At 44.3% G+C, this 12,935-nt stretch overlaps 1 protein-coding gene across 1 annotated transcript in view; it reads right to left on the reverse strand.

Annotated features, from left to right (window-relative positions):
• The window catches only part of USP42 (ubiquitin specific peptidase 42), a 69,318-nt gene that overhangs the window by 42,490 nt on the left and 13,893 nt on the right, over positions 1-12,935 (reverse strand). Inside the window, exons 3-4 of the mRNA XM_068247316.1 lie at positions 4,653-4,862; positions 904-1,014 (exon numbers count right to left, since the gene is read on the reverse strand). Coding sequence (XP_068103417.1) covers positions 904-1,014; positions 4,653-4,862 — 321 coding nt within the window. The remainder of the gene's footprint in view (positions 1-903; positions 1,015-4,652; positions 4,863-12,935) is intronic.

Below are 12,935 nucleotides of genomic sequence, written 5' to 3' on the forward strand. Positions count from 1 at the left end.
TAAAACTCTGCCAAATTCATTTTACAGGACAACTATTGCAAAAAAATCATAAAAATGTAAAGTGCATGTGTGCACATACGTGTAAGGTCAGATTCACAAGCATATGTACACATACTGTATGTGTAAGGCCGGAAAAATGCAAACATCATATGGGTAAACGGCGCGGCAAGCACAACCACTCAGGATGTGAGTGGGTGTGCTGGCGCTGTTCACAGTGGCCACTGCGTTTGTGTCGCCACCCCCCCACCGGTACTTCCATTGCTTTTCTCATTATCCGCGTCATCCCTGCTTCATCCTTGCTTGTCCCAGTGACCAGGAAGTATAGGGCTTTCTGTTGGTTTGTAAGGGGGGAAAAAAAGTGAATCCTACCTAGCAACAGGGAGGATTCTAACTGTTCTAACTGGTCAACATGAAGATTCAAATTTTCTCTGTTGCAGGTGGATTCCTATTGGTTGTTTTGCAAACCAGCAGGAAACCCTATGTTCCTGGTGACTGGGATGAGCGTGGAGGGGGATGAGCCCAGGCGGTGGCGCTGAATTTATAAAGGACAAGTAGCATTTTTTGTGCGGCGGGAAGCCTAGTGGAAACAAACACGCTTATTGTCTCACACTGTCCCCTAGTAACAAGTGGCCATAAATACACATTTACAGCAGTACTAATTAAGAAATGTAACAAATTAAAAAAAAAAAGTGCCTCTAAATAAATTGGTTGGTAAAGGGCTAAGTGAACATTTATGTACACGTCTTCAAGCTTTGTTCTAGGCTTTTTTTATGTATGCATATTTTTTGGAGTCTTTAGGGAACGGAGGCTGTAAGATAAGGCTTTGCGGAATCAAGGAGTAGTGCTGGATCTCGTTTCCTTTTATATTTTACAGTGTGAAACCTGTATGGAGGATGTACTTACGCCTAAGATCATTGATAACACCGGTTGGCTTGATGACACTGCCAGAATTGGATAATGCCTGGATGATGTGACACTGCATCACACACATCATGCAAAATTCTGGCTCACGACCTGCAATCAAACAAATGAAATATTATCACACGCATTTTTATATAGTGGTCAAGAATACACTGATTAGCATTAGGAAAACCGTTCAGATTTCCCATTATTTTGGCAACACCTTGTAAATAAAGACTGGAAACTAAATAGTTTCCCATCTTTCCAGCTGGCACTATATAATATGATACAATGCAACACTGCAGAATAAGCAACTCATCCCTTGTTGTCCCTGTAAACCTTCAGAACTGCTGTAATGCAATGATGTGTGAGCTTGTTAATAGTACAGAGCCACAATAATCCAACATGCATACAGACTGTTAGCTTACAGGGACAACAAGGGATGATTTGCATATTCAGCAGTGATGCATTGTGGGAGACATAAACTGAACATTTGTATAGCGCTTTTCTGCTGTCGGACTTAAAGGGAACTGAGCACATTCTCTTTCACTGGAATCTCTCCTGACATAGAAGCTGCCATGTTCCCCCCTCCCCTTCTCACATTCCTTATTTACAGAAGTCAGAGATGCTATCTTGAAACATTGACACACACCATGGCTTTGAAGACACACTCCTAATTACTCAACACCTTTGTTGATGAAAGGCATTGTTTGCCTCTTGGTAATTAGCTCAAAACAATTCGAGGTTCCTGAAGTCTCTGCGGATGGGGACGGTCGGCAGGCCTGCTCAAACAGGATAATTTAACTACTTTGAATGTAAAATACAAGGTAAAATTAAAGTTTATTTTAATAATGAAACAGATAGTCGGCATGCATTTTTCATGTGCTATAGAAATGTCCTGAGTGAAAAAAAGGTGCTCGGTTCACTTTAAAGCGCTCAAGAGCTGCAGCCACTGGGACGCGCTCAAGAGGTTCAGTACCTATTCAGTAAGGAGTTCAAGGCAAGACTCCCTAACACTGCAGGGTGGCCTCTTTAGCGCGTCCCAGTGGCTGCAGCTTTTGTACGCTTTGAGTCGGACAGGAGAAAAGTGCTGTACAAATGTTCATATTCTATTATTATACATGCTCAAAACCTGAATTAATCGCAAATACCTTCTGTTTTAAGCAGGGCTGTGGATTCAGTACAAAAATCTTCAGACTTCAACTCCAAGTTTATGAAACCACAGACTCCAACTCTGACTCTGGGTACGCAAAATGGCTCTGACCCCTCGACTCTGACGCCTTAGTCTAATACTTACTAGGGCTGTGGATTTTGTAAAAAAAAAAAAAAAAAAAAAAAAAAAAAAAAAAAAGCACCCAACTCAGACTCCTCAGTTTATAAAATCACAGAGTCCGACACCAACTCCGGGTACCCAAAATTGCTCCGACTCCACAGCCCTGGTTTTAAGAAGGAAAAAAGTTTTCCATAACATTTTGGTAAGAGGGCTTTTGGGTCATTTGTAGCCCATGGTTCACCATGATCTTGCTGGGTAGTCTGTAACTCTTAAACTGCATTTCTACTTGTGCGGTGCGAATCGCCGCGGTAAAAATTCGCATGCGGATGCGAATTTCGCATGCGGGTCTATGCAAATTTTCATGCGGATTCGCATGAAAATTCGCATGGATGACGATGTATGCGAATTTAACCATGGCAGTGCTGGTGTGCTTTTACATTGTTTCTATGCGAATTTTCATTCGAATTCGCATGAAAATTCGCATACCGAAACCTCATGCGAATTTCCTATTAAATACATTGTATGCGATTCGCATAGCGGTATGCGATATGCGAATTCTGATGGCTCTGCCATGCGAATTTTTTCTGCACAGAAAAACGCAAAGGAATCCTGACAAGTGGAAACGGTCCCATTCACTTGTATTGCTATGCGAATTTGCATGCGAAAAACGCATGCGAATTCGCGATAGTGGAAATGGGCCCTTAAGCCTACTCTACACGATACGATTCTTTGTGCAATTCCATTACGATTCTATTTACGATCCGATTAAATCCGACATGTCCGATCGGGATTCGATTCGCCATTGCAAAACAATGGCAAATCGAATTGAAGCGAATCTCGATCAACATGTCGGATTTAATCGGATCGTAAATAGAATCGTAATTGAATCGCACAAAGAATCGTATCGTGTAGATTCGGCTTAAAGCGGACCCAAACCAAACATTTTTTTAATTAAAAATATTTACAAATTTACAAAGATAAATAAACACTCCTTCAAACCTATGATCATTTCAGTGCATGCTTTTCACCCTTCTCTTTTCATAACTAGGGTTATACTGGGGGCAGCCATTAGCAATTCCTCCATTGCCGGACACCATCTACTCCACCAGTTTGCCGGAAAAATCCCGGCAATTTGAAAGGAAGGGAGGGGTTCCTCCAATAAATGTAAAATATTTTATATTTGTCATCATGCAGCTGAAAAAAGGCTGCTATTATTATAATTAAGAAAATAGATTTTATTTCTGAAATCTTGTATTTTTAATTTGGGTCCACTTTAATGAGCAATAAAAGGTAGATTCGCCTCAGAGCTTATTCAATAATGCACACTGTTCAGTGGAATACAAAAACAAGCATGATTATCACTTTCTACAGAACACCAGCCCACAATCTACTCCACACAGGAGTGCGGCCAGCCTTCTGGGTTTGGTAATACAGTGATAATATTTGCAGCAACTTATCACACGGAACTGTTCAACTGAGTAAGCATAATAACTGAAAGCTGAAAAGGTGGTGTGTAACATTTCTGGCATACACACTGGAATTGCACTGGCTGGAAATAATCAGGTAATAAAGCACTACAGGTCAATGCTCAACAGGATTAACCACCCTGGCGTTCTATTGAGATCGCCAGGGCAGCTGCGGGAGGTTTTTTTTTAAATTTAAAAAAAAACTATTTCATGCAGCCAACTGAAAGTTGGCTGCATGAAAGCCCACTAGAGGGCGCTCCGAATGCGTTCTTCTGATCGCCTCCGGCAATCAGAAGTAACAAGGAAGGCTGCAATGAGCAGCCTTCCTTGTTTGGCTTTCCTCGTCGCGAGCGGAGTGACGTCATGGACGTCAGCCGCCTCCGAGCTAGCCCTTAGCGCTGGCCGGAACTATTTGTTCCGGCTGCGCAGGACTCGGGCGGCTGGGGGGACCCTCTTTCGCCGATGCACGCGGCGATCAGGTAGCACACGCGGCTAGCAAAGTACAGGCTGCGTGTGCTGCTTTTTATTTTATCAAAATCGGCCCAGCAGGGCCTGAGCGGCACCCTCTGGCAGTAATGGACGAGCTGAGCTCGTTCATACCGCTAAGGTGGTTAAGGCATCTTTGCCACAAACATTTTTCAGATCGAGTTCTATTAATTTCTATGAGAAATTGATCAGAAAAAAAACTATCGAAAATCAGTTCGGACTTGTCCAAAATTATCTATTGAACCATCTATCTGTTAAAAAAAAAATCTCATGGTGTATTCCCAGCATTACAGTACACTTGTTTTTTCCTTTAGCGGTGCTAGCAGGTATTTTCCATTTACTACTCAATCCCATCTAATACCTAATGGCTACAAAAAAAATAAATAAAAAAAATGTAAGCAATCTGTAGCAATTTGCAATTTAAACCATCATCCCTACTCATAAATCAACAATGGCTGAACAGGAGGAAACAGTCAGCACTAAAGGATAAAGACTGCACAGAGACAGTCATAAAGAGCTATACTCACAGGTCTTGGAGTGCTCGCGGCTGAGCATGTAGTTTGCAAGAGGCGCAGTGTAAGTCAAGCATTGCAGCACGGAATTCAGGAAGCAAGTATTGCCGAGATTCTGGAGACCGGCTCCAACCTTCTGTACTCGCAGCCATTTTAATCGGATTTTCTCCGCAGGAAACAGAATCTTTTCTGGTGCACTAATACCATCCCCTGGTACTGCCGATACTGAAAAATACAGAGATGGGAACACCACAAATGAAAACGGGTTTTTACTGTGAGTGAATATAAAATAAAGCACACTTTGAAACATAGTCCTGTTGAGAGCAAGGACACAGGAAAATGCTGTGGATCTTTGTAAATATAAAGTAGGAAGAACACAGCTGCTTACCATGGCAATATTAATGAATTTAGCTACGTAAAAAATGGAGGGGTAGAGTGGTCATTATTGGTCACCAATTGAACTGGAACAGAACATTCCCCTTGCCATCCCCATCAGTTTTTGCTGCCTACCAGAAATACCAATACACATAGCCAGAGTTTGAAACCCATGAGCTCAAATCGCTAAGCCATTCAGATATGTGCTGAAGAAATCTGCAGCAGGCTGTCCATATTAACACTGCAGTGGGATCTTAACAGCAGTCTCTACATCAGGTGTGTCAAACTCAAATACAAAGTATTTGTATAGTGTATAGTGGGCACCTTCCTCACTTATAAAGTTCTCTAGTGTCTAGTGCACCCCTCTCCCCTATAAAGTTCCCTGGTGTCTAGTGGCCCCTGTCCACCCCTATACAGTTCTCTAGTATCTAATGCCTCCTCCCTCCCCATACTGTTACCTGGTGTCTAGTGCCTCCCCCCCCCCCCCCCATTTAGGGCTTGTTTCCATATAGCGCACTTTCAGCTGTGCTTATGGAAAGACTGCACTGTCTGATGTTTCCATACATGTGCTGTGATTCACCACTGAATCGTAGCACGTGGTTGCCTGCGTTTCGGGGCAAATGTATAATGAATGGGTTTGCAAGCATCATGGAGTCAAGTACAACACAGAGTTGCACAGCCCTGCGTTGCATATGGAAACAAGCTCTCACTCCCAACAGTTTGCAGGTTTTTAGTGCCTCCCCCTCCCTTCTTCCCTATACAGTTCCCTGATGCCCCTGGTTTACCCCTCCCTCCTCCATATGGCTTCCCTGGTTATCTAGGGCTTCACCTTCAGTATTGCTTCCCTAGTGGTCTAGAGTGGAATGCAAAGTGGGGAAACAACTTGGGGGCCAAATTTGACGGCACTGCGGGCCAGATTTGGCCCACGGGCCGTAGTTTGACATGTATGACCTAAATGGATACTTGTCTAATATGAAAAGCTAACAAAAATTATGATCAGTCTGATAGCCCTCAAAGTAATCAGTGGATGCAGAGAAAGCACAGAGGTTGTACAAACTTTATAAAGCATATGACCTTAAGGCCCATACACGTCGGATTTTTTTAAATGACCAGTCATTTGGACGTCCCGTCGTTAAATCAGGCGTGTGTACAGTCCGTCGTTCAGCTGATAAGACTGGTCTAGAGCGATCCGCCAGGCGGATCGCTCAAGTCCAGTCTTATCAGCTGAACGACGGACTGTACACACGCCCGATTGGACGTCCCGTTCAGTTGTCCGGACGTCAAAAGGACGGGTCGTTTAAAAAAAAATCTCGTGAGTGTATGGGCCTTTACTATTTACATACACTAGCCGAAGGTAAGTACCAGGGGAACATATACAATACACAATTGTCACTAAGACATGCCCTATAGGTACACAATCAGGTATAATACACCTGATATTTGTTTTAGTAATAAAGTATTTGATAAAAAACACCGATATGTCTAGGTGTTTACTACAGAAACACACAATGTCTGTATTGGTCCTATGCTGTGGGGGTCCTGGCTGATCCCCCTCCACTGCAGTGATATATCAGTGGGGTGTAGCTATCCCACAGCAACAGAGTTAGGTGTCCTGTAATGGGTGATATGGACCCGAGTGAGTTCGCAGGTGTGGTAAAATAAACCACCTCAGCACAAACCCCTCAGACTGTTGGAGTCCTCTATACACCCAAATGGGAGGCTAGATTACTAGGGTGTTCAAACGTGCATAGTGCTGTACAATAAACCTAATGAGATCACATTTCACCTAAACAAGGCTTCTTCAGAGGTGCTATACATATAATACAAAGTGCTATACAAGGTAAACATCACCCACAAATTAAAATAACAAAATGCCCCCCATATCTGATTGCCCAAGTCAGAGCTGTGTGAGCCATGTTAGGCTGCCAAATAAATACCATTGAGGGAGGAAGAGGAGGCAACTGCCACAATGGGCTACGCCCACCCTAGTTCGTGTAAGCTACGTCTCCCGGAGGTGCCAAGGAGAGCCTCCCTAGGGCAGAGGATCGAGCTCCGAGCTCCGCCTACCTCCAGGATAATGTCCCCCAAATGGCGAATCTCGGGGAACCCCCTATCGCTCACAAATCAGTCGGAGTCGCTGTATGCGCTCCATCGGGCTGAAAAGGGGCGGGGTCTGCGTGTCACTTACGCAGCATCCGCCGTCAGATCCCGCACCTCGCGCGAGTTGGCTGAAAACTCGCCATAGCTCACGACGTGATAGTGCTGTGGGATGGCCCAAAGGATGTCTTCAAGGACTTTGTGGAAATCCTGAACTCTAATCAGATAGGCATGCATTTCACATATGAGATTGATGAAAATACCATCAATTTCTTGGATCTTAAGATTATGATTGAGCATGGTAAAATACAAACAGAGATATTCCGCAAACCTACATCGACTAACTCATTACTGAGGTGGGAGAGTTCCCATCCCAGTTCACTACGTAGGAGCATACCCACATTATCCTGGACATTATCCTGGAGGTAGGCGGAGCTCGGAGCTCGATCCTCTGCCCTAGGGAGGCTCTCCTTGGCACCTCCGGGAGACGTAGCTTACACGAACTAGGGTGGGCGTAGCCCATTGTGGCAGTTGCCTCCTCTTCCTCCCTCAATGGTATTTATTTGGCAGCCTAACATGGCTCACACAGCTCTGACTGGGGCAATCAGATATGGGGGGCATTTTGTTATTTTAATTTGTGGGTGATGTTTACCTTGTATAGCACTTTGTATTATATGTATAGCACCTCTGAAGAAGCCTTGTTTAGGTGAAATGTGATCTCATTAGGTTTATTGTACAGCACTATGCACGTTTGAACACCCTAGTAATCTAGCCTCCCATTTGGGTGTATAGAGGACTCCAACAGTCTGAGGGGTTTGTGCTGAGGTGGTTTATTTTACCACACCTGCGAACTCACTCGGGTCCATATCACCCATTACAGGACACCTAACTCCGTTGCTGTGGGATAGCTACACCCCACTGATATATCACTGCAGTGGAGGGGGATCAGCCAGGACCCCCACAGCATAGGACCAATACAGACATTGTGTGTTTCTGTAGTAAACACCTAGACATATCGGTGTTTTTTATCAAATACTTTATTACTAAAACAAATATCAGGTGTATTATACCTGATTGTGTACCTATAGGGCATGTCTTAGTGACAATTGTGTATTGCCTTTACTATTTAACCTATTTTAGTTCCGGGACGTAGAAACTACGCCCAGGAACCATGCGCGCTACCGCGCGCTCCTGCGCCCGACCGCGCGCGTACACGCGCGCTCCTGGCCTGCGGTTCGTTAGCCAGGCAATCAGTGAATCGGGCTATGGTGCACGATCACTGATTCCTCTCCCCCGCTAAAAAAGCGACAGCTTCTCTCGGGAGCTGCGCTTTTTCTGGCTGTTGCCTCCCCCATGCGTCTCTCTAAGCGTATGTTACGCTTAGAGTGACGTCATGTAAACAAACTCATGGCCGCCATCTTGTGGCCAAAAAGTAAAACTACAACTAAAAGTAAAAAAATAAATAAAATTCAAACACACATTTACATTATAAATCTCTTGTTTACATCCCACCCTCCCAAAACTACGCAAATAAAATGTTTAATATAAAAAAAAACAAAAAACATTACAATAATAAAAAAATAAAAAAACACATGTAAATATTTACCTAAGGGTCTAAACTTTTTAAATATCAATGTAAAGATGAAATATTTCTATTTTTTTTTTATTTTAAACTTGTAAATAGTGAGATGCAAAACGGAAAAAATGCACCTTTATTTCCAAATAAAATATTGTCGCCATACATTGTGATAGGGACATAATTTTAACGGTGTAATAACCAGGACATACGGGCAAATACAATACGTGAGTTTTAATTATGGAGGCATGTATTATTTTAAAACTATAATGGCTGAAAACTGAGAAATAATGATTTTTTTCTTATTCTTCCTGTTAACCACTTGCCGACCAGGGGATGTTACACTGATCGGTGCTGCGGCGGCTCTCCGGCTGTTCACGGAGACACCCTCCGTGAACTGACATGGAAAGGCCGCTCGATCGAGCGGCCGTTTCCATGGTAACCCGCAGACGACCAGTTTACGCCAATCGGCGTTAGCTGGTCGTCAAGAGGTTAAAATGCATGTACAGTAAAGTGGCTCTTAGCAAAATGTACCCCCCAAAGAAAGCCTAATTGGTGGCGGAAAAAACAAGATATAGATCAGTTCATTGTGATAAGTAGTGATAAAGTTATAGGCTAATCAATGGGAGGTGAACATTGCTCAACTGAAAACGACAGAACACGAATGGGTTAAGTCAAAAACTTCTATTTATAGCAGGTAGGCTACAGTATGAGATTTATCATACACACACTGGATGCACCACTTCTCTAAAGGTGGCCACACATCTGTCAATTTGGAGGCTGATTTATCAATTCAGATAAAAAAAAACAAAAAAAAAAAAAAACGACCATGCCTGATCAAATATTCGACCAATTTCCACCACAGATTAATTATGTATCAATCGGATATCCTGGGAAATCTCGAGCCAACATGCTCAATCTCGGTATCTGTGTCGGTAACAGCATGCTGGAATAGATTAGGAATCGGCCTGTGATTTATGGCAGCCAACATATTTCTCTCTGTTCAAAAGAGATGGAACAGCATCTCGGCAATGCTCTGTGGGTGTGCGGGAACCAACCCCTTGTACCAACAGGGTGAAGATCCATCTTGTTTGAAGATAGGGGTCCGCACCACATCTTATACTTGGATGTGGTGCGGATCATTATCTTTGACCAATACGGATCTTCACCCTGTTGGTACAAGGGGTTGGTTCCCGTACACCCACAGAGGATTGCAGAGGTGCTGTTCCATCTCTCTTGTACAGATTTCTGTCTGATCAGACTCGCTAAGAGAATTAGTGGAAATTAGTAATGTGGTCCTAGAGGGTTTGATTTTACCTAGTCAACTTCTAGGTCAGGGCATACATAACCTAGGAGGGGGAATACTGCATGGAGAACCTTCTTGTTGAAGAAAAAGTCCCGATGAAAAGACATCTACCTGGCAATGCTTCACAAAACTCAAAGGGCTGGAGTGCATGAGGGTATGGCAGACTTGTTCTATTGAAGCTCCTGCATATTCTGACTAACATGTTGATAATGGCCTCATAGCATGTATCTAAAGGAAGATTGCTTCCTGCTGAAAAATAAGCTATACAATTTAATTCTATCTTCTGAGCGAATTTCAGATGCCTGTAATCCTTTATGATATTACCAATTGCCTGACTGTCCAACTGAGCCTCTACCTCGAATACATTTAGCCACAGACCAGGATCAGAGGTTCCTGACTGCATTAGTTGCACATTTGTTTCAGGTGTGCGATTCTGACACTACAGCAGCCAAAGAGACCAGCAGGACTGTAGGGCAATTTACATTGTTTAAAAGGAAATAAATAAGGCAGTAAACAGATCCCTCTTAGTTCAGGTGTGCTTTAAATGTAGAACCTACTTTAGGTATGTACACAGGATCAGGTATGGAGCTTAGCTTGTTTAGGAAGGTACACAGAAACCGGGTCGCCTTGGTGCAAGTGGAATGACCAGAGCATCCTCAGCTTAAATTTTCCTAAACATCCCTGGGATCAGCGAAAAAAGTGGGAAGGAAAAGAGAACCGGTTTCTCCCATGGGAGCACTACAGCATCTGTATCTGTAACTAAAGTCAAACTGTGTAGAGAGAAGAGGTAGCCGGGTGGGGCAATATGAGAGAAAGCAGGGCCAGTGCTTCTGTGCGCAACTCCTTACAGCATAAGAGGCGAGCTGGTGCCAGCCAGGTGCTAACCAAAACTAGCCGGGTGGAGCACCCGCCTAATAGGCGCCCAAGAGGTATCAGCGCAGGAGACTTGGGTGCAGAATACAGCCGGTATATGGCTGATCCTGCTGTTGCACTATTCCCGCTCCAGGCCGCCATGGATGGTGGGGAATGAAATAATTCGACTTGCAGCAATTGCTGGAAGAAGATTTTTTTTGGGGGGATGTGCTGGATTCCTGCTGTCTTCAGAGGTTGGGGAAGCCTCATTGGGACCCTGAGGCTTCCCCCTCCCGAGGTAATATCCCCAAAGGGTTTTTTTTCTTTAAGTTACAGAGTCTTTTTAAAGCGGTATTAAACTTGGACATAATATACAAAAAAAAATGCGTTTTCCTAGTTTTTATATCCCATACAGATATATTTGCTTTTGTGCATAAGTATTAATCATTTACAAATTACAAGTTCCCAAAGTACAGTTTTATTTGCTCTGAAAGCTGCCATTGCATTTTATTCATAACACGTGTATTTATATTGTAATGTACCCAGTAATGATTTCTGAGCATCATCAGTTCTGGACACATTAGAAGACATTTCTGCAGTCAGAAAATGTTTACATTCCTCTCTGCTACATTTAGGTAAACACAAGATAATGTTATCACAAGTTCGGATGCGGATCTCCCAGCAGGGAGCTTGCTATTGAAAAAAAGTAAAGGTGCCCATAGACCTGATAATTATGGGCAGATTCGACTTCAGGGGCCCCTACACCTAACGATTTTCCCGCCAATGTACAGCAGATTCGATCACTGATCGAATCTGCTGTGAAATCGTTGCGCAAATGTTGACAGAACGATCGATTTCCGACCGAAATCAATTGTTCCCGCCCGTGCAGAAGATTTTGCTCGATCACCGGCAGGTCGGGAGTGCGTCGATAGCGGCATTTGAATGTCCGACAATACATTACCTGTTCCGCCTGCGCGTTTCCCCGCTGCTCCTTCTCCGCTGGGCTCAGAGTCAAGCAGGCTTCACTTCTTCCTGTCCCGGCAGGAAGTTTAAACAGTAGAGCGCCCTCTACTGTTTAGACTTCCCCGGACAGGAAGTGAAGCTGGAGCCGAGCGTGGAGAAGAAGACAGCGGAAACCGGGGGACACGAGCCGGACGGATCAGGTAATGTATGCAGGGGGGGGGGGCAGCGGCACAGATTGTGATCGGTTTCATGCCGAAATCGATTCACTATCTGTTTGCAGTAAAGGCAGCCATACGATCCCTCTCTGATCAGATTCGATCAGAGAGGGATCTATCTGTTGGTCGAGCTGATGGCAAATCGACCAGTGTATGGCCACTTAAGAAACAAATTTATCTCTAATCAAATCTGATTAGAGATGCATTTGTTTTTTGTTGATTCTGCCCATACGCTACAAGCCGATTCAGCATGAAATCTTCAGGGAATCGGCCAAGCCCGCACCGCCGCTGCCCCCAATGTATAATGTGCCCCTAGTGTGTGCATTTATACCTCCGCGCGGTGTCCGTAATCCTCCGGGCGACCATCCATACATGTCACCGGCGCATAGCGTCTGATGTCAGACACTGTGCCGACGTCAGACACTATGCGCACAGAAGCCCCAGGTAATTGAAACTTTTTTGTAGGTACTTCAGGTTCCCTTTAACTACTTGCCGACCGCGTCACACCAATGGGCGTGGCCGCGGCGGTAGCCCCAGGACCGCCTAACGCCTATTGCCGTAAAGTCCTGGGGCTCTGTTTTCGCCGCTCGGGAGACTGTTAGACGGCGAAACTGCTGTCTAATTAACATGTACAGCGCTTTGATCTACAGCAGCGCTGTACAGGGGAGAGCCGTGTGACACGACTGTCCCCCTGGGGGAGTAATCCGCTGTGATAGGCGGGGGGAGGGAGGGTAATTTGCATAATAAATAAATAAAAAATTTAAAAAAAGACCGTAAATATTTATTATAAAAAAAACAAACAAACAAACCTGGGGGTGATCAGACTCCACCAACAGAGCGCTCTGTTGGTGGAGGGAAAAGCGGGGGATGGGGGAAATAACTTGCGTGCTGTGTCGTGCGGCCCTGCAGCTTGG

This window comes from Hyperolius riggenbachi, chromosome 7 (assembly GCF_040937935.1).
Source record: "Hyperolius riggenbachi isolate aHypRig1 chromosome 7, aHypRig1.pri, whole genome shotgun sequence".
NCBI lineage: Eukaryota > Metazoa > Chordata > Amphibia > Anura > Hyperoliidae > Hyperolius > Hyperolius riggenbachi.